Here is a 22,926-nt window from a genome sequence, read left to right as displayed (position 1 = left end):
CACATGTCACTAATTAACTGAAGAGTCACGTACTGATGTATTTACTCAAGCTCAAAATAATGTTCCACATGACACAAAATTTTGGAAGTTACGTTACAAATACAGATCGATCTTAATTTGGAAACAAATATAATAATGACCCATATGAAGGATGAACACATCAATGCATAAAAAGGAAGACTAGAATTTCTAAAATGAAATGAAGTGTCGTACCCAGGAAGACTAGAATTTCTAAAATGAAATGAAGTGTCGTACCCAGACAAAACTACGCAAGCAAATGTATCTAGGCAATGTCAGAACTAAAAGCCACATAGCAACTGGAACAACCAGTCTAAGATCCGTGACAGACTGAGATAGTTATGAACCAGCGGTGCCACAAGTGCACAACCCAAGGGGACAACAAATCGAATTTGCCTTGTTCAGTTCCACATACTCCGTAGTCCGTACCTAAAAATGGCAAACAGATGATAATTGCTAGTCATACTTATTCTTCACATCATGTACTCACAATGGTCTTCATTAGGCTCCTACTGTGGCATGGTCGGATAGACGCCTGCTGCACCCCTGGGCCATGAGACCTTGATAATAATTTCTTTCGACCTGGAGTGTGGGACGGTTGGGATGGACTGCTGCTGCGCCCCAGATGTCATCCTCCAAAGCCTCCACCTCGTCGGCAACAGCAGCACAGCAGTAAATATCGACAGCCACATGTTTGAGGCCGAGTCCCAGATTCTGCAGCCCGAGGACGAGGCCACCTTCCCCAAACTTGAACTGGCACCGTGCCACCAGATGCAGCTTGAGCCTTTGGAGCTTTGGCATGGCTCCCGGCTCAAACTCCAATGCCGCCTCGCGCCAACAGCGGAAATTAAACTTGACCAAACGCTGGAATCCTTGTCTGCTGATTGCATGCCTTGCGTAGAGGATGCTTGAATCTCCATCTTCGTCAAAGAATAAGTTAACAGTAAGAGAGAGCAGCATGGGTAAACTTGCTAGGATATTTATTCCTTCCTTGCCTGCTTCACCACAGACAAGAATGTAGAGGCGAGACAAGTTGACCAGTGAGCTGATTTGAGGGCCCACCCTATTTAAGTTATGTGTATCAAGAAGAAGCCTTTGAAGTGGTGGTACAGTAGGGACACACAAAGCCATGAATGAACATGTGGCATCAGGATCTCTCCCCCGCACGCGTAGTTCTCGCAGGCGCCTGAACAACCTGGAGAGCGTTGAGATACAAGCTTCCTTGTGATCCTTCATATCACGTAATTCAGAGCATGGCCAATCAATTTCAAGTACTTTCAGATAGGTCAGATCACCGAGTCCTTGGATAAACTCTACAGATTGAATACCCAAATTGATCATTGATAGCTCTTCCAACGCTTGCAGATTTCTGATTTCATCGGGCAGGTGCATTGAGTCACGGACAAAAAGACGCACCAGCTTCTGCAACAGCATAATACTTGCCGGTAGGTTTTCAAGACCGGACTTTCTCAAATCTAGTGTCTCTAGATGTTGCAGCTTTGCTATATCTTCTGGAAACTTGGGGACCCCGACAAATTGATGGCCTGCCCTCAAGTACTTCAATTGACCAAAACTTTTGACATGTCCAAGATTGCATCCATCAAACGGACTTTCTATATTCAGCACTCGCAAGACTTGGCTGTTTAAGAACTCAGAGGCATGCTTATGGACCAGCACTGAATTAAAACCAAAGATATTAATTGATCGAATATGAGCTGCATTTTTTATTGTCTTGGCAATCTCTTCCGCCCGGGCAGAAATGTCTTTCTGGATGGATAAACGGCGAATCTTGTTCGAAGAATAATTTTTAGAAAAACCATTACCATTCCATATGGTAACAAAGTTGTCCTCTACAGCCTTTGACACAATGAACTCAAGTATGACATCATGAACTCTGCACTGTTTCACAGTTGTGCCATCTGCCCCAACCTTGGTTGGCTGGACCAAGCTTCTATTGATCAGCTCATTCAAGTAACTTCTCCCACGCTGCTCCATAGTTTCTCTATCTTGTCCAGGAATCAGTCCTTCGGCTACCCATAGCAATATCAACTGGCGGCAATCAATGGAATAATCCTCTGGAAACACACTGAGATATAGCAAACAGCTCTTTAGATGGTGAGGAAGGTCAAAGTAACTCAGCAGCAGAATTCTTTTCATCTTATCAATGGGAGAATCTTTGTCAACTGCAGCAGCAATAGATCTCAATACATTGCTCCAGACTTCCACTGTTTTGCTTCTGTTTGCTAATAAACCAGCTATACTGATTATGGCTAATGGTAAGCCGCAACATTTCTTCAAAATATCATCGGATACTTTTCTCAAATCTGGGTGACAATCATCACCGGAGAAAAATAGCCTCGTAAAGAATAATCTCTGAGAGTCCTCATCACTAAGTGGCTTGGCTTCATACATTTGTGCGGCAATACCAGTACAGCATTTGTTGGCTACTGCTTTACTGCGTGTTGTAGTAATAATTCTGCTTCCATTTTCATTGCGAGGTAAGGCACATAGTACATCATTCCATGCTGATTCATTCCAGATATCATCAATCAGGATGAAATACCTGCATGCATTGGTTACGGAATCACGTTATTATTATGTAAGGCAACCATGAATTGAAATGTAAGATGGATCGTAGTGGCACACTTTCTTATCAGTAATTATTACACATGAGAAATACAGGATGTAAACTACCATAATATAAAAAAGTTTGTTACAACCTCCAAAATGGTAAGTGCCGCATTAGAGCACCAGGACACCCACTGAAAAGAAATGAAGCATTGAGATCAAAAAATGAATTCTTTATGCCTTGCTACGGTACTCCCACCATACCCATAGGAGGTAAGATCTCAAACAAGTCCTAGTCCTCGATTTTTAAAATATATATAACAAGTAAGTAATTAATAAATAATGAAAGTATTTATAAAAAAGAAAAAGGCAGGAAATCTCGGTCCCTAAAATATATTGATCTCTGTTCGGTACAGGTTTCTATTTGCAATATTTTGTCACATGCATACGTGCTCAGGACGGTGACTATACATCATGGCTACACAGTGATGTACCACTATGACTAATACTCCCTCAATTATAAATTATAAGTCATTTCAACTTTTTTTTAGACTCAAAGCAGCTCAGGTTTGACCAAAATTATAGAAAGAATTACAAATATTTATGACATCAAATATGCACACGGAAACATAATTAATGAACAATCTATCACTTATTTCATAACATAAATGTTACTATTTTGTTATATAAATTTGGTCAAACTTAAGATATTTTTTTTGTTTTGACACTTCAAAATAATTGAAATGACTTATAGTTTGGGACGGAGGGGATACATCATAGCTACACAACATGTACGACGTGACCATCTGGGATGCAAATTGAAGGATTTGGAGTTTCTACTAGTCGGTTCTTTCAGAATATGAGATGCTCACTTCGTATTTCAGATTGCACAGCATCTTTGTACTGTTGGAACTGTACCGTGCAGTTACATTATTTTGGGTTGGGGATGCATGAGCCAGCCGTTGTCAACATACCCAAGGACAGTTGACTTTAGTTTGTTCATCGTTGTAAAATGTTTAGCGGTAACATTTGGTAGATATGTTGATGAGCAGTTGATGTATCTGAGGTAGTTTTATGCTGTCCACTTCATTGGGCGACGGAAAAATGAATCATTTTTTTAAAAAAAATCCCAGAAAAAATCATAACGGGCCCGATAATTAGGTGAGCTCAAGTGAGTAACAAAGATTCGACGACATTATTACCGCAGCTAGATGAACAGGTTAATTATTTGGTAAAGAAATAATCTTGGTTACCTTTTGTCCTTTAAGCATTCCCTCAGTGTGCGTATCAGCTGATGATCTGTCTCCAACCTGTCTGACCGGTCAAAATCGCTCTTGCTTATTTGAGACAATATCTCTCTCAGAAGTCTCTTCATGTCTGGAGTTTGTGATACAGACACGAAAGCCCGGCAATCAAATGCTTCAGTAATTTTGTGGTACACCTCCATGGCGAGGGTGGTCTTCCCCTGTCCACCGATCCCATAGATAGACACCACTTTGTGCTGCTTCTCTTCACATTTCAATAACCTGATGATCTCCTCACGAGGAGCATCAATTCCCACAAGATCGCTGGCCTCCTGAAAGAGTGCAGGTGCTCGAGGATCTAAGAGCACCGGCTGTGCTGAGGCGGTGAGACACTGATTGATGTGATAGTAGCGTTTCCCCCGCTCGCTCTGCTCGCTGACGAGGCTCTTCAGTTCTCGGATCTCGTCTGCTATTCCTCCGTCCTTGAACAGTGTCTTCACCTTTCGCATGGCCTTGCGCACAAAGTTGGCTTTGGAACCTCCCTGGCTGTGGTTGAGCATGGAACGGTCGATGCAATCCTCAATGTCGTAGGACAGCTCACGTACCTTGCTCCTCCAGTCCTTGGCGCGTGGATCGATCTGGTCGTCGTCCTTCTCCGAGAGCATCCGCAGAACAGCATCCATGCTGCTCAGCTCCTCATGCAGGAAGCGGATCCCGCGCTCGACGTCTTTGGCGAGCTTGTACTTCTCGGTGAGCATGGCGGCCAGCTTGCCGATGACTGAGCCCATCACACTGGTGGCGGCGGCGCTCGCCATCACTTCCGCCATCTTGAGTCGCGACTACGGCTGAGTGAAATGCTAGCTAGCTTGTGTGGTGGTGTGAGAGAGGATAGGTGATTCAGTTCCCAGGTTAAAGTGTTAAAGTGGGGCAGACAACAACACATTAGTTAATATATAATTCTCCTCTAGATTCACGAGAGCCACTCGAAGGCACGTTGTCGCTGACAGTCCTCACGACGGCTTCAGTTCTCGAGAAGATTAATTTAAAGAATGCTTTTGCATTTGTGCAAGGGAGCCCGTTGTTTGGCCGATCTCAGTGATATGTTCCGTTACACTGTTTCTAAAAATGTTACTACCTCCTTCCACACAAAAAAAAAAATACAATTCTCACATTTCGAGGAGTCAAAAGTTTAAACTTTGACTACAATTACATAAAAATATACTAATACTCATAAAACAAAATAAGTATCATTAGATTAGTTATAGAATATATTTTCATAATAAATTTAGTTGAAGACATAAATGCTAATACTATTTACTATAAACTTGGTCAAAGTTGAAGTAGTTTGACCAGCACATTTCCCATAATTGCAGTTTTTTGGGGACGGAGGTAGTATATCGCTTTATAAATTTGGGTGGATGAAGAAAAATAGCCACCATCGATACATAGATTCATTTCACTAGTTTTATAAACTAGTCTCTCGACACTAAATAGCTACTACGTACTATGGTAATCAAATATGCCATATAAATAATGTAGAGACTCTTATGATAATCGAAGCCAAGGGGTCGGCACGAGAGGCCAAGTGGGCAGCTAGCTTGTGAGGTGGTGTGAGAGAGGATAGGTGATTCAGTTCCCAGGTCAAAGTGTTAAAGTGGGGCAGACAACAACACATTAGTTAATATATAATTCTCCTCTAGATTCACGAGAGCCACTCCAAGGCACGTTGTCGCCGACAGTCCTCACGACGGCTTCAGTTCTCGAGAAGATTAATTTAAAGAATGCTTTTGCATTTGTGAAAGGGAGCCCGTTGTTTGGCCGATCTCAGTGATATGTTCCGTTACACTGTTTCCAAAAATGTTACTACCTCTATCCACAAAAGAATACAATTTTCGCATTTTAAGGAGTCAAAAGTTTAAACTTTGACTACAATTACATAAAAATATACTAATACTCATAAAACAAAATAAGTGTCATTAGATTAGTTATAGAATATATTTTCATAATAAATTTAGTTGGAGACTTAAATGCTAATACTATTTGATATAAACTTGGTTAAAGTTGAAGTAGTTTGACCAGCACGTTGAGAAGAAGACAGGTGAAATAAAAGATTTGGATTTTTGGTGGATCTAGATTCCGTAGAGCTTTCTCGTGTAATCAGAGGTATGGTAAGTAATTTTGGCTAACTCAAGGAATCCATGAGTTTTCATAGCACCCCTTGAGATGCTCCTTGAAATCGAGCCCCAGATTTGGATTTTTGGTGGATCTGGATTCCGTGGAGCTGAGGCGTTTATGTAAAAAAAATCAGATATGGTGCTTGTCGGGGACTTAATACCGGGGTACCCAATGAGGTAGAACTAATAACATTCAGACGCTGATGCTTCCGAATAGGCGGGAGCGCAACTACACTCCTTGTCCATACAACCGAAGGTTGGCTCCGCCTCACCCGACCCCGAGGGCTGGGCTCCGCCTCGCTCGACGACTGAGGGCTGGCTCCGCCTCGCCCAACGACTGAGGGCTGGCTCCGCCTCGCCCGACGTCTGAGGGCTGGCTCCGCCTCGCCCGACGGCTAAGGGCTGGCTCCGCACCGCCCGACGTCCCGGGACAGGCTCCATCTCGCCCAATGTCTTGGGGCTGGCTCCGCCTCGCCCGACGACTGCACCCTGCTCCTTCATAATGACAGGCACAGGGTAAGACAGGACATTTGAGTCAACCGCAGTACCGAGGACCATGCCCTGCACGCCTGCAAGAAAGTACCATCAGGATACGACGGGACGGGTGCTTTAAGCCCTTCCAGGCATGGCAGAGCCCGAACAGTGTTGTAGGCGCCGACTTTTGTCTCACAGTGTTGTGGGCGCCGCCATCAGTCCTCGGACGTGGATCCTGACATAAGCATACGACAACCACTACAATCCAAGAGAGAACTCGCATCATCTACAGTTACGGACGTATAGTCTCTTCCCCGTCTGCTCTCCGTAGGATCACAGCTTGGCACCCCGGTATGCCGCACCATCCACCGGAGTAGGATGGGATGTAACCACTTGCTGAAACAAGGCCAGGGCACAGCCATGTTAAGATCAACGAACGTGCTATCCCTGGCATGGTCTGCCATGTCAGCAGAAGCAGGCTCAAGGGAAAAGGAAGACCCGGCACCTTCGAAGGACGGTCTCTACCTTTGATTTTTTCATCTTTCTCCCATCTGTAACCCCTGCTCCCCCTTGGTCTATAAAAGGGAGGGCAGGACACCCCGCTAAAGGGACGGATCGATTCCACACACAACACATCACATAACACCCAGCCAAGCTGCAACCGGGCTCTTGGCATCCTTTCGACCCTTCCATTAGAGACTTGGGACCTGTCCCTCTCTCGACCGATTGTACCCCCCTACTACGAACCTTTTCCGATGCTAATAACACGAGTAGCAGCAGCAGACTGGACGTAGGGACATTCTACCCAAACCAGTATAAACCTTGTGTCCTTTAGCGCACCATCCGGGCCTAACGCGCAACAAATATAAATTTACTAGTTGGTGTTTACTCGAAACACCGACAGTTGGCGCGCCAGGTAGGGGACCTTTGCACATTCCACATCAGGCCACGGATGGCTAACCACGGCATCAGTTGGGTCCCAGGCGCACACGTGCGCCTCGGGAGCCTAGACTTCATCATCACAATGGGAGGAGAGTTGGCATTGGCTCACACGACCATCCAATCTCTCCCCTCCATCGGCCTCAACCACAAGAGGCTTGGACGCTAGCTCAGTGTCTCCCTCGGACCCCAGCAGTCCAGGGAGGACCAGCGTCGCCTCACCCTTTCCGACGCCAACGACATGATGCGGCCTTCTGGAGTAGGATCACTCTCTCTGAAACGCCACATATGGAGCGCCCCGATAGCGCTTCCGTTAGGTCTCCGCAACGCTGCGGCGACCGTTAGCTACCTTGTGGCACGACGCATGGTTCAGCCGCCCGCGAACAACGAGTTCGTGGGGGTGATCGAACATGTCACGGAGTCTCTCCACAACCTCCTCACAGAGGAGCCGAGGTCGTCTTCTAGCTCTAACTCCAGCAGGGGGAGCCATCACCCCTCCCGGGACTGCTTCATGATGGGTACCCCCGAGGAACACGTCGAAAGCATCTCCACAGAGGGAGCTACCCCGGCAGGCAACCTCGGCAGCACAACCGAAGGGGAGACAGCGACCTCACCTCGCGCGGGGGTGGAGCAGCTGAGAGCCCGAAAGCGAGAGATCGATGAAGCCGGACTCCAGCTTGTGTGGGAATACACGGAGATCGATCGGGAGATCAAACGCTGCGGAGACGGTGGGCGCGCACGCGCCATGGCCCGTGATGTAAATCGAAGGATCATCGCCGATGATGAAACCCTTCCTCGCTTCACCTAGGCGAGCCAAAACATCACCGCCGCAACGGCCTTGCTCCATGGCCTTCCAGAGGCTGCAACACCCGAGGATCGTCAGGCCCACCATGAGATTCGCACGCTACTCGAGCGTGCGGCGGCGCAGCAGGCTAAAAGCTCACTGTCTCGACGACGTGAGCTCGACACCAGCCAGTGCACAACCTCAACGCGCCCCGCTAGGGATGCGTTAGTCCACCAGGCACCACAAAGTGGTAAGCAGTGCGTCGTGGTCCCGGTGCATCAACGCCTCAGCCGCAACCGCGACGCACGCAGCACCCTCGACGCCCGCAGACGCACCTACAGCGACCCAAAAGAAGGAGCTCATCGCGGCTATCACCCTCGTCGTGGCGGACGCTATGACAGCGGCGAGGACCGGAGCCTGAGCCCTGGCCTACTGGGCCCTCAGGCCTTCGGCCGGCACATCCTCAACGCTGCTTTCCTTCTAAGGTACCGACCGGCTACCAATATCCCTAAGTACTCTAGGGAGACAAACCCTAGACTTTGGCTTGAAGACTATCGGCTTGCCTGTCAAGCCGGTGGTGCGGATAATGACGACTTCATTATTCGCAACCTTCCACTGTTCTTAGCCGATTTGGCACGAGCGTGGTTGGAACACCTACTGTCCAACACCATCCAAAGTTGGGCGAATCTAAAGGAGATCTTTGTGGGGAACTTCTAGGGCACATACAAGCGCCCTAGGAACCCATGGGACCTCAAGAACTACCGCCAGAGAGCTGGTGAAACCCTCTGTGGGTACATTCGGTGCTTCTCCCAGCAGTACAACGAGCTCCCTAACATCGCCGACGTCGATATGATAGGAGCCTTCCTGTCTAGGACTACTTGCGAGTCTTTGGTTCATAAGCTGGGACGCAAGGGCCCGCGAACCACCAAGGAACTCCTGGACATCGCCACCAACCATGCCACAGGAGAAAAGGCGGTCGGAGTGATCTTCGATCGTCTCGAGGGCAAGGCAAGGCGGGACGAGGGCACCGGCGAAGGCACCTCCAACCGTTCTGCCAAAAGGAAGAACAAGAAGCAATGGCGCGAGGACTCGCTCATGGCCGCTGCTGACCGTAAGGGTGGTCGAAAGCCTATGGAGGGCACTCCGAACCACTTCGAAAAATTACTCGAGGGGCCGTGCCCAAACCACGCCTTCCTGGTAAAGCATCTACTCAAGGACTGCAGCCTCATGCGGCGGTTCCTATCTAGAGGCTCCAACAAGGGGGAGCAGGGAAAGGACCCTGCCCCCACTGCGGATGACACCGAGGAGAAGGACGACGGCTTTCCAACGCCGAACGGCTGCCTTATGATCTTCGGAGGATCAGCGGCCTACAACTCCAAACGCCGCCAGAAGGTCACGCGCCGCAAGGTCTATACGGCCAAACCGGCGACACCTCCCTTCCTCTGGTGGTCAGAGTCCGCCATAACCTTCGATCGGACCGACCATCCGGACAGCATCAAGCACCTTGGAAGATATCCGCTCATGGTTGACCCGTTCGTCAGCCCAAAGTGGCTCACCAAAGTACTGATGGATGGAGGCAGCGGCCTCAACATCATGTACGCCAAGATGCTCGACGAGATGGGTGTCGACCGGACGCGCCTCCGCCCAACCCGAGCACCTTTCCATGGCATCATGCCTGGGAAGAAGGCCATGCCACTCGGGAAAATCGATCTACCCGTTACCTTTGGGGATTAGTTCAATTACAGGACTGAAACCCTCACCTTCGAGGTGGTTGGGTTCCCTAGAACTTTCCACGCCATCCTAAGACATCCATGCTACGCGAAGTTCATGGTTGTCCCCAACTATACATACCTCAAGCTGAAGATGCCGGGCCCCCATGGGGTCATCACTGTTGATACCTCCTTCCAGCACGCCTATGAGTGCAAAGTCGAGTGCTGCGGTCACGCCGCAGCAATCGTCGCCTCCGGAGAGCTTGCCACCCTCAGGGAAGAGGTCGCCGAAGAAGCGCCCGACACCAAGAGGTCGATCGGGTCGTTCGAGCCAGTAGAGGACTCTAAGGAAGTCCTCATAGACCTCAACAGCTCTGAGGGCAAAACGGTACGCATTGGTACCACGCTTTCCTCTGAATAGGAAAGCACGCTCATTGACTTCCTCCACGACAACAAAGATATCTTTGCGTGAAAACCCTCGGATATGCCAGGCATTCCGAGGGAGGTCACCAAGCATACCTTGAAGATCCACCCGGACTCTAGGCCGGTGAAGCCACGCCTACGTCGCTTCAACAAGGAGAAACACAGGGCCATCGGTGAAGAGATAGCCAAACTTTCGACGGCCGGATTCATCAAGGAAGTATACCACCCAGAGTGGTTAGCTAATCCTGTTCTTGTATGAAAAAAGAGTGGGAATGGAGGATGTGTGTTGACTATATGGGTCTCAACAAGGCGTGCCCAAAGGATCCGTTTCCTTTGCCGCACATAGACTAAATAATCGACTCTACCTCGGGGTGTGAAACCCTCTGCTTCCTTGATGCGTACTGCAGCTACCATCAAATCACGATGAAAGAGTCTGACCAGCCCGCGACATCTTTCATCACCCCCTTCGGATCGTTTTACTACGTTTCAATGCTGTTCGGTCTAAAGAATGCTGGGTCTACGTACCAGCGATGTATGCTCAAATGCTTCGGGGACCTCATTGGGCGGACCGTTGAGGCCTATATCGATGACATCATAGTTAAGTCCAAACAGGCTGACCACCTCATTGCCAATCTTGAGCAGACCTTTGCGAAACTCCGAGCAAATAGCATCAAACTCAATCCCGAGAAGTGTGTTTTTGGGGTCCCGAGGGGCATACTGCTCGGCTTCATCGTCTCCGAGTGCGGCATCGAAGCCAACCCGAAGAAAATCTTAGCCATCATAAGGATGGGCCTGATTCAGAACATAAAGGGGGTTCAGTGAATCATAGGGTGCCTCGCCGCACTCAGCCGATTCATCTCGCACCTCGATGAACGAGGTCTCCCCCTTTATCGACTCTTGAAGAAAGCCGACCGCTTTGAGTGGACATCCGAGGCCCAGGAGGCACTTGACATGGTCAAGCTGCTTCTAACAAGGGCCCTGATCCTGGTTCCTTCAAGCAACGGAGAATCCCTCCTGCTATACATAGCGACCACCACGCAAGTGGTTAGCGCCGCCCTGGTAGTAGAGAGAGAGGAAGAAGGGCACGCCCTCAAGGTGCAGCACCCTATGTACTTCGTCAGCGAGGTACTATCTGACTCTAAGACCCGCTACTCCCAAATCTAGAAGCTCCTATATGCCGTCCTCATCACCAAGAGAAAGCTACTCCACTACTTCGAGTCACACCTCGTGATGGTCGTGACGTCATTCCCCCTCGGCGAGGTCATCTAGAGCCAGGACGCCATGGGAAGAACCGCAAAGTGGGTGCTCGAGTTGATGGATCAAGGCATCACGTATGCCTCCCAAATGGCGATCAAGTCCCAGGTGTTGGCTGAATTCATCACGGAATGGGCCGAGGTCCAAACACCACCAGCGGTCATCGATCAAGAGTGCTGGACGATGTACTTCGATGGATCGCTAATGAAGAAGGGCGCCGGTGCGGGGCTGGTCTTCGTATTACCCCTCGGGGTTCACATGAGGTACATGGTTCATCTCCATTTCCCCTCATCCAATAATGTAGCTGAGTATGAAGCACTCATCAATGGCCTACGCATCGCCATCGAGTTAGGCATCCGATGCCTCGACATCCGGGGCAACTCCCAGCTGGTCGTCAACCAAGTCATGAAGGAGTCGAGCTGTCATGATGCCAAGATAGCTACGTACTGCCAAGAAGTCCAATGGCTGGAGAACAAATTCGACGGCCTCGAACTCAATCACATCCTAAGGCGCCTCAACGAGGTGGTCGACGCGCTTGCAAAAGCGGCGTCTGACCAAGAACCGATGCCAATGGGTGTCTTCGCCAGTGACCAACACAAACCCTTGGTGTGCTATGAAGGGTTGGGACGAGCCGACGATGGCCCTTTTGATCCAGCCTTGGGGGCTAAACAACCGATGGCTCTGTCCGTCCCTGAGGTCATGGAGCTTGAAGAGAATCCAGCGATAGAGCCCGACTCTCTGATCGATTAGAGAACGCTCTACCTCGACTACCTCCTCCGTGGCATGCTGCCGACGGACAAGACGGAAGCTCGACGGCTCTCATGTCGTGCCAAATCCTTTGTTCTTGTAGAAGGTGAAGTCTACAAACAAAGCCACACCAGGATCCTACAGCTCTGCATCCCCATCGAGTGGGGAAAGCTTTTGCTGAGCGATATCCTCGGTGGGGTCTGCGGTCACCACGCCATGCCTAGAACCTTGGTTGGGAACGCATTTCGACAAGGCTTCTACTGGCCCACTGCGGTAGCCGACGCTGAGCAGATCGTATGCACCTACGAAGGGTGCCAGTACTACGCTCGACAAACTCACCTCCTGGCCCTAGCACTCTAGATGATCCCCATCACATAGCCCTTCGCGGTCTAGGGGCTCAATCTAGTTGGGCCTCTTAAGAAGGTGCCTAGGGGCTACACCCACCTGCTTGCCACCATAGACAAGTTCACAAAATGGATCGAAGCTCGGCCAATCTCCGTGATCAAGTCTGAGCAAGCTGTGCTGTTCTTCCTCGACATCATCCATCGCTTTGGAGTACCAAACTCCATCATAACAGACAATGGCACACAGTTCACCGGCAAGAAATTCCTTCGATTCTGCGATGAACAACACATTCGGGTCGATTGGGCCGCCGTCGTGCACCCCCGAACGAATGGGTAGGTCGAGCGTGCAAACGACATGCTCCTACAGGGCCTCAAGCCCAGGATCTTCAACCAGTTGAACAAGTTTGACACACACTAGGTCACCGAGCTCCCTGCGGTGCTCTAGAGCCAAAGGACAACTCCCAGCCAAGCCACCGGCTACACGCTTTCTTCATGGTCTACGGTTCCGAGGCCGTCGTCCCAATCGACCTCGACTATGGAGCACCAAGGATCAGAGCATATGACGAACAGGGAGCCGAGGCATCCCACGAAGATGCCATGGACCAGCTAGACAAAGCTCGCGACGTCACCCTCCTTCGCTCAGCCAAATACCAGCAGGCGCTGCGTCGGTACCACAGCCGATGAGTGCGGGACCGAGCCTTCAACGTCGGGGACCTGGTTCTCCACCTCATGTAGAGCAATAAGGACCATCACAAGCTCTCCCCACCCTGGGAGGGGCCATACGTCGTCATGGACGTACTCTGGCTAGGCGCCTACAAGTTGAAAACCATCGGCGACAAGATCTACTCTATGTACTACTATGGTCGACGTGCCACGCTCTTCATTAGCAATGTCCTACCGCTCCACAGGACCCCTGAGGGTGCCATCGTCTGCAACGTCGAGCACCACATCGGTGACCGTGGCACCTTCACCAGGGCATCTAGGGACTACGCCATCGTGACCAGCCGCAACCCTGACAACAACACCTAGATGAGGGGCCCTCCCTACCAAAGAAAGGCTACCATGGCTGATGGATGTCTCTGGCATCTCATGAAGCTTCATGAACTGGCCAATCTAAGTGGCTGCAAGGGCGAAACCCCCCATCAATGTAGTCCTGGGCGGCTTCCCCACCAACAAGGCTCTCTCGGAGAAGCTTCGCCGGAGGAGGCCTCCGTACAGATCCATCCCGACGAAGACCCCGCGGACGACGATAAAGCCAACGACGCTCAACACCCTCTAGTGCACCTCCTCCTTCGGTAGAAGCAGCCCCTTCTCAGCAAAGGCGGCCAACACCACCTCATCTACACTGGATGACCTCTAGCTCGACATCGCGCTCCAGATTCATGAGCGGATTTGTGAGTTTTTCTCTCCCTAGCATTACCCTCTCTCATTTAGGAACCGCTGTGACGCACGAACGCATTCGGTGAAAAGGAGAAGGAGAGGAGGTAGCAGCTTAGGAGTAGGCAAAGGAATAGGGATGCGAACCACCTCCCTCCCCCTATTTAAGAAGGAGACGCAGCAGCTGAAGAAAAGGTGAAAGGTTGGGACAAAAAACCCTCTCCCTTTCTCTATTCAATGCAGGTGGGAAATCGATGCTGATAGGAATTTGAGGGGACACGCCTGGATAGATGGGACGTGCTCTGCTCAAAGAAATGCCACCTGGTCAAACGGGACATGGCCTGGGCATGGCCCACCACTACAGCACGCTGGGCGCGAGAAACAAGGCGCACCTGCATACAGGCGACTCTCCGCTTCCCCAGGTAGGACCTAGAATGACCCAATGATGGAACCTCCACCAAGGGGAGCCCAACGGGCCCCCTGGGTTGATTGGATGGCCTAGGTAAACACCAAACGAATGGCCACCAAAAGATAAGCACCTTTGTTTACTTACTTTGCGTGCTAATTTCACTACTGAGCCTCCGACCCCAGCAATGGTAGGGGCACGGACATTGCTCGGGGGCTGCCGAGAGTGTCTACTTGTGTAGACACCCTCTTCGCCTGACCCCTCCTTATTTTAAAAACCAGAGGCATGGTGTGTGGGTGTAAAACTTTGAGTAAAACTGGACGAACCGCTAGACCCTACGCCCCGGCGGCTACGGTGTTTTTGTTCACCAACATAATCGAATTCATAGTTCCCCGCACCCCAAGCTTAAGCATCCGCCTTCTCGAGAAGGGTTCGGAGGGGTCCTCCTACAGAACCTCCTTCAAGGAGAAGCTGTTAGGTCGCCTAAATCAATCGAACGGCTCGGATCGCCGCCGAGAGACAGAAACAAAAATTTGCGATGCTCGTGCAGGTCACGTCGGCCCCGTCGCAAACGTCGGACCCGAACCTCGCATGGACACGTCCGGTAAGAGCTTCTCGTCGCTCATACCACCAAGGTAAGATCACCGACCCCACGCTTTTGTTTCAATTAAATCGTACATTAAACCCATACATCGAAACGTTGCATATGCAATCGCTGCATCTCAATGCCTCGTGTCGCGTCACGAAGCGGTAGTCGCCTCATTCGATATGAGCGGCAACTGACTGAGGTTCAAAGGTAGGCCCGTGAAGGGCTCGAGGCCACCTCGTGTCAAACAGAGCCAGGGGAGAAAAACCGAGATGAGCCCCAGTGTCCTTGCCCGACCCCGCTTAGAAGCGGACAGGGACACCTCAACCTTTCTCGTTCGATTCTAACATCGAGCCAAACCCATAGAATCTCCATCGAGGAGAGGCCAACGGGCCACCTGAGCCTATCGAACGGCTTGGGCATCTGTCAGGAGGCGGGTTAAGAAGTAGTGGAATGCTACATGAGGGCTCTGCCGACCCCATCAGCGAATGACGGACCCAGATTCCACACGAACATGCCTGTTAGCGAGCTCATTGAGCGTGACACTCAAGCCATCGAGGCAAGTGTCGTTAGCTCAGCCCCTCCAGTTGTGGAAGCCGAGGACGAGGTGATGCGTGAAACACGGCCGACCCCTATCGGACCCCAAGGGGCTCGGGGGCTTGAGCCGCTCAATCCAAGATCGAGAGACCGAGGTTCGAAGGCTAGCCCGTGAAGGGTCCGAGGCCGCCTCGTGTCAAACAAGAGCCAGAAGAGAAAACATAGATGAGCCTCAGCGGCCTTCGCCCAAACTGCATAAAGGTGGATTGGGTCATCTCAACCTTCTAGTTCAATCCAGCCTTTAGCCGAGCCCATAGAATCCCCATTGAGGGGGAATCTATTGGAAAGTAGGTCAAGGAGCAATGGAACACCACTCGAGGGCTTTGACGACCCTATCGTGAAGCAACAGGATTGGATTCCGTTCGAACATCCCCTTTAGCGAGCTCATCAAACACGTCACTCGAGCCATCGAGGCAAGTGACATCGCCTCAACCCCTCCAGTTGCGGAAACCGTGAACGGGGCGACAGTCACAAAACGAGCCGACCCTTGACCGAATCCCCGCCACGCGCGGGGGCTCAGGGAAGGCTGGGCCAGCAATGAGACCGAACGCACGGTCATGGAACGATCATTGAAATCCTAAGTAAGGAGTACGTGCGAATACAAGGGTAAGTTCGCTACCCTCACTTCGGCCTCCAGTAACATCTGGCCCCAGCGACCGCAAGGGGTCGGATCTCACTCGGGAGCTGGTAAAGGTATAAATACCTCCTTTTTTGAAACAGTCATTGTGTCAGACCTCTTCCTCGTGTTAAGGTTAGCGGCAAGGTTCATGGGAATAGATAAACGAGCATGTCTGGTAAGACTGTAAAAAACCCACGCGCCGACGGCTATGGTAACTTTGCTCACCAGCATAATCGAATTTTCCCCCTTATACACATCGGGCCCTACGGTCTTAATGAACGGAAGGGTCAGATCGCATGAACCTTTTTTCTCGAATGCAAAAGGGAAGAAAACAAGTTCAGACAAACAAAACAAAATTACGAAAAAAAATTACGAATCTGTTTTCGGACACAAAAGTCCCAACACTTCTCCATAGATTACAGATAAATATTTATCAGACTCATTCGACTAACTACCTCCTCGGGGGGAGAACTATGTCTTTTATCCCGTCCGCTAGGTTCCACGCAATGGGAGTCACCGCCTTCTCAATCTCATCCAGCTCGGAGGCTTCATAGCCAGGCGCGAAGCCAAGGCTCATTATCTCCAAGTCAATTTCCCGATCATAATGAGAGCGGGCAATAGCAAAGGCCTGAGTGATCCTGGCGTGAAAGGCGTTTTCCTCAAGCTGGCGTACCCATGCTGTAGTATCTACGATACGGGCCACAAGTGAGCCAGTTTCCTCCGGCCGCGCCATCCCCAGGTCATCAAAAACCACCCTGATGGCAGCACGCAGGAGATCGTTCTCATCACTCTCGGCCTGAAGAATCCCCCACACCTTGGTGAGCTCCATGCCCAGCCTGGTAGAGACGCTCTCGGCCTCCAACCTTCGGGCCACCGTGGCTCCAAGATCCGCCTGGAGGGAGCCGACCCCCTGACGTGCCTCGTCATGCTCTCGAATGGCCTAGTCGGGCAACTCGCGGGCCGTGCCACGCTCTGAGCGGAGTCTTTCTATAGTCTGGCACAGCTCGTCTCGCTCCCTACGCAGCCGGGCAACCACCTTGGCATCTAGATTCGCCTTCTGCTATAGGGCCGTGGACCTCTCCTCGGCTTCTAGCTTGAGATCCCGCTCCCTCTCCAACTCAGCTAGGAGGTCGATAGCCCGCTGGTAGGCCTTAGCATCCTTCTGGAGCAGCTCATCCCGCTCCTTTCGGACCCTAGCGGCCGCCTCCTCGTCTTGTCGCACCGTCGCCGATAGATCCTGGAACATCCCATGGGCCTCCTCCACGTCTCGACGCGCCTCGGCTTCCCGCTGTTGGGCGACAGCAAGCTGGGCGCTCACATCTCCACGCAGCCGGGCCTCCTCGGTGAGGTGGTCCCATTCCACCTTCTGCTCATGGAGGAACTGAGATTTCTCCCGGCTACGAGCAATGAGGGATTGAAAAGAAGACCAGTGTCAAAAATACAGAAAAAACATGAAGAAAGAAGAAAGTGAGAGGGAAAATCAAGCGGATACCCAGCCAGTGGGAACGATGACGTCACGCAGGACGCCCCTGGACTGGTTCAGGACTTTCATCATAGCCGAGATCCCTCCATCAAGACTCTCCCACTCTATGCTCTTGGTAGCATCGTCGAGCGAGAAGAGAATCAACATTGGGTCTTGAGGATCCATCCACTGGAGTAGCGGCTCACCCCGCGCGGGTGAGTGGCTGCCCCTCGACGTCAGGGTCGACGGTGACTCCCCGCTGGTCCTCTCCACCACCGCCACAACACCCGGGGACCCTTCGGCCATATCCCCCTCCGTCTGGCCCGCCTCGAGCGCCGTTGCCTGGGCCGCCGGTGGCACAGATCGCGCCGCTCCCTCGGACACCATCGTGGCTGCGTCCGGCTATGCCTGGCTTGTCATGGTCACGGCCACCTCTGCTTGCGACACCGGGGCCTCGGCTTGCGGTGCTGCACCCACCATAGAGGGTGCCACAAGCACGAGTGGCAGCTCCGTCTACTCCGACGTAGGCGGAGGAATCACCTCTGTCGCCGTGTGCTCGGTGACCCCTGAGGGCGCTTCTTCGGCCCCGGCGTTTGCTTGACCCGCCGAGGGCATGGGCGCCACCGTAGGCGCCGGACGTTTCATCTTCCCAGGCAGACTAGGACTCTTTTCCCGCAGAGGGGATACGGGTCAAGAACAATTTCTCTAGCATGCCCGGGCCCAGGAGTTCAAGGGCTGGCCCAATAGCTTTGACGGTCGTCCCAACGAGGGATGGGCCCGCGAGCGGCCAAAACCCAGGCGCACGAACCTCAAGGGAGTCTCGATCCCCGATCAAGTCTCAACCAGGCTAACCCTAGATGAACCCCGCGAATGGGATACCGGGGTTCCCTTTAGACTATCCAGTTATCAAAAACACCAAATCTCACAGCCATACCCGCGAAGGGTCCAAAATACCCCCTAGGCGATTCTGTCCGAATCACCCGGGGGCTACACCCGATGGGTGCGCTTGTGCGCACCCTCTGGCGAATCAAAATACCCCCCAGATGATTCTATCCAAATCACCCAGGGGCTCGGGGGCTACACCCATCGGGTGCGCTCGCGCGCACCCTCTGGCGAGTCAAATCACTCCCCGGGCGATTCTATCCGAATCACCCGGGGGCTTGGGGGCTACTATTGGGGACCTAATACTAGGGTACCCAATGAGGTAGAACTAATAACATTCAGACGTTGATGGTTCCGAATAGGCGAGAACGCAACTACACTCCTTGTCCATACAACCGAAGGTTGGCTCCGCCTCACCTGACCCCGAGGGCTGGGCTCCGCCTCACCCGATGACTGAGGGCTGGCTCTGCCTCAACCGACGACTGATGGCTGGCTTCGCCTCGCTCGAGTCGCCCGACGACTGAGGGCTAGCTCTGCCTCGCCCGACGGCTGAGGGCTGGCTCCGCCCCGCCCGACGTCCTAGGACAGGCTCTGTCTCGCCCGACGTCCCGGGGCTGGCTCCACCTCGCCCGACGACTGCACCCTGCTCCTTCATAATGCTGGGCACAGGGTAGGATGGGACATTCGAGTCAACCGCAGTACCGAGGACCATGCCCTGCATGCCTACAGGAAAGTACCGTCAGGATACAACGGGATGGGCGCTTTAAGCCCTTACAGGCATGGCAGAGCCCGAACAGTGTTGTAGGTGCCAACTTTTGTCTCACAGTGTTGTGGGCGCCGCCATCAGTCCTCGGACATGGATCCTGACATAAGCATACGACGACCACTACAATCCAAGAGAGAACTCGCATCATCTACAGTTACGGACGTATAGTCACTTCCCCGTCTGCTCTCCGTAGGATCACAGCTCGGCACCCCGGTATGCCGCACCATCTGCCGGAGCAGGATGGGACGTAACCACTTGCTGAAACGAGGCCAGGGCACAGCCATGTTAAGATCAACGAACGTGCTATCCCTGGCATGGTCTGCCATGTCAGCAGAAGCAGGCTCAAGGGAAAAGGAAGACCCGACACCTTTGAATGACGGTCTCTACCTTTGTTTTTTCATCTTTCTCCCATCTGTAACCCCTTCTCCCCCTTGGTCTATAAAAGGGAGGGCAGGACACCCCGCTAAAGGGATGGATCGATTCCACACACAACACATCACATAACACCCAGCCAAGCTGCAACCGGGCTCTTGGCATCCTTTCGACCCTTCCATCAGAGACTTGGGACATGTCCCTCTCTTGACCGTTTGTACCCCCTACTATGAACCTTTTCCGGTGCTAATAACATGAGCAGCAGCAGCAGCAGACTGGACGTAGGGACATTCTGTCCGAACCAGTATAAACCTTATGTCCTTTAGCGCACCATCCGGGCCTAACGCGCAACAAATTTAAATTTACTAGTTGGTGTTTACTCGAAACACGACAGAGTTGTTTTTTTAAATCTAGAGCACTTGGAGCTCTGCCAATAAGTTCCTCACTGAGGTCGGCAATGTGATCATGCGGTGGGACCTTGTTAAATATTAAGGAAAGAATATGAACAAAATCCAGAAGTAGTCTTCAAAGTTTGATATAACTCTTGTACCTTTCCTTTCTTTGTAAGACTTTCCTTTATTGAATATATTGTTTTCTACTTTTCGTAAGTTATTCATGCAAGTGTTACTTATTTACTAGTAGTCTTGATCTCTAGTTACAACGTGTTATAATTAATTGGCTTGTTTAGTATAATTGGTTATATCATAGCATGGATTCACCGCTCTTCGTAGAGTGCTCTAATCAATTCGTCATGGCCAGGGTTAGAGTCGTAAGTTCATAGTGTGAACATGGTGTTTAGGCTATCTTACCTATGTTTGCAGCTAGCCCCACGGATATATTGTGGTAGTTGGTAGATGGTGATAGCCCTATCGATCCTATATATTTCAACACGTTAGGGCTAGTTCTTAAAGCATCTGGTTTAATTGTTGTTTATCTCTATCAACCCTTCTCGTCCCTTTGTGTTCGTATCGAGACTATAGCTCAAAGTAGATATGGAGCTATTTTTTTTAACCTAGAGCACTTGGAGTGTTTCCAAATAGAACCCAGGGCAATAAGTTCCTCAGTGAGATTGGCAATGTGATTATGCAGTGGGACCTTTTAAATGTACCTTTCCGGTTTTTTTAAGACTTTCCTGTATTGAATATATTGTCCTGATTTGGTACAGCTTCAACAGTTTCATAAGCTGTTGTGAGCTGTTTTTTTCCCAAACATTATTTTCCAAAACAGATTCATGAGTGAAGCTGTTTTTTTCCTCCTCTCACAAAGAAATGAATTTAGATGAAGCCGAAAAAAGTAGCTTATCCTAGCTTTATCTGACACAAGTGGGCCCCAATCTGCGTAGGTGGCAGATTTGCCATGAGAAACACTGGCGCGGTCACGGTTGCCGGGGCACGTGCGCACGGGTCAAGGCGCGTCTGCCGGGGATGCCAAGCTGGGGCGCGGCCATCGGAGCGTAGGGACGCTGGGCTGGGGCGCAACCGCTGTAGAGAAGGGACGGGGCGTAGTTGCAGGCGAGACAGGGCCGAGACGCGGCTGCCGAGGACACGAGACAGGGCGTCGCGGGGGTAGGGACGGGATGCAGCCGCAGGGACACGAGGCTGGGCGCGGCCGCCAGGGCGCGTTGCCACCGCCGCACAGCTCGCCGGCGTCGCATCCACCGGGCGCGAGCGGGTCAGCTGCCGGGGGCACAGTCGCCGGGCACGAGCGGGTCAGCCGCTGGGGGCACAACTGCCAGGGGCATGGCTGCCAGGGTGCACAATCGTTGGGGCATAGCCCGCCGGGGATGCGGCCATTGGGCTCGAGCGGCTCGGGCACTGGAGCCATGCATGCGCGGATGTCGCCCGGGCCACGCATCGGGAGAAGACGGGCACCGCCGGATGCGCATCGGGAAGAAGATGAGCCAAAAAAGGACCCGTCAGAAGGAGACGAGAAAAGAAAAAAAAAGAAAAGAAAAACAAAGGGCATTTTAGTCATTTTTTCATTTGGGCCATCATATGAAGCTATTTTGCCAGACAGCTTAGCTCACCAAGCTGCTTTTGAAGCTAAAACACAAAAAAAACAGCTTTACTGGTGAAGCTGAGTTGTGCCAAATGGGGCCATTGTTTTCTGCTTTACATAATTACTTCATTCAAGTCTTACTTATTTATAGTAGTATTCTTGATCTCTAGTTAGAACTTTGTGTTATAATTGGCTTGTTTAGTATAATTGGTTATATCATAGCATGGATTCACCGCTCTTTATAGAGTGCTCTAATCATTCACAATGGCCAGGGTTAGAGCCGTAAGTTCATAGAGTGAACATGGTGTTTAGTCTATCTTACCTGTGTTTGTGGCTAGCCCCATCGATCTTATGTATTCCATCACGTTTGAGCTAGTACTTAAAGCATAGGGTTCAATAATTGTTATTTATCTCTGTCAACCCTTCTCATCCCTTTCTGTTGGTGTCTGGACTGTACCCCGAAGTGTTATTGAATCCTACCTTACTATTTCTTAGTTTAGTTATATTGCTATAGTATGTACTAGAGTTGTGCTTAACAGTAGAAGTAACATGGGGGCTCTTGTACTCACTGATTGTACTCCCACTAGCTGTGTCGTTTATCTTATATCTTCTTCCTTGACCCTTGTATTGCACTACCTTTGTTATTATCATTACCCCTATTTAGAATCGAAAGATTGTTTGTAACTTAGTCATTGCAAATCATATCAATCAATCATCTTAGCCATCTGCTTTCCCTAAGAATATAAATTTGATACTCGAAATACTCCCGGGTAAAGTGTTGCATCGATATTACGTGCGCTTGCAGAATTATCCATTTGAGCATAAAAAAATATCAACAGGGAGCAGTGACCGGTGATGAGAAGGACTATTGACTGGCACTAGGAGCGATCTGTGGCCTCAGGAGAAGGGAAAGTGGGAAGAGGTGGCTGGGAGGTAAGGGATAAAGGAGAAGTGATCGGCAGCCACAGTGGCTAGGGACAACGATAGCTGGTGGTGAGAAGGACCAGCGGCTGGCGGCGAGAAGGATAAGCGATCTGTGGCCTTAGAAAAGGGGAAGTAGGGAGGGGTGGTTGGGTAGTAGGGGATATAAGCAAATGCAACCAGGCATGTGAGGTAGGGAGCGAAATGGAACGTCACAATTATACCTAGGGGTTCGTTATGATGTGGGTTCTTTATGACGTGG

At 51.0% G+C, this 22,926-nt stretch overlaps 1 protein-coding gene across 1 annotated transcript; it reads right to left on the bottom strand.

The window, feature by feature from the left end:
• Nucleotides 1–222: 222 nt before the first annotated feature.
• LOC136484740 (disease resistance protein RGA5-like) lies at nt 223–4,680 on the bottom strand. The gene is made up of 2 exons (XM_066481688.1): nt 3,840–4,680; nt 223–2,581 (listed from the first exon to the last, which is right to left on the bottom strand). Exons 1-2 carry the CDS (start codon nt 4,655–4,657, stop codon nt 520–522), a joined length of 2,880 nt encoding a protein of 959 aa, XP_066337785.1. The 5' UTR covers nt 4,658–4,680; the 3' UTR covers nt 223–519.
• Nucleotides 4,681–22,926: the final 18,246 nt, after the last annotated feature.

This window comes from Miscanthus floridulus, chromosome 10, assembly GCF_019320115.1.
Source record: "Miscanthus floridulus cultivar M001 chromosome 10, ASM1932011v1, whole genome shotgun sequence".
NCBI lineage: Eukaryota > Viridiplantae > Streptophyta > Magnoliopsida > Poales > Poaceae > Miscanthus > Miscanthus floridulus.
The sequence above is the reverse complement of the archived record's forward strand: the minus strand, read 5'-3'. Positions and strand labels throughout refer to the sequence as shown.

Coding starts and splice junctions, on each gene's coding strand:
- LOC136484740 (XM_066481688.1), bottom strand. CDS start 4,657: ATGGCGGAAGTGATGGCGAGCGCCGCCGCCACCAGTGTGATGGGCTCA. Junction 2,582..3,839: donor GAATGCTTAAAGGACAAAAG/GTAACCAAGATT, acceptor CAATGCATGCAG/GTATTTCATCCTGATTGATG.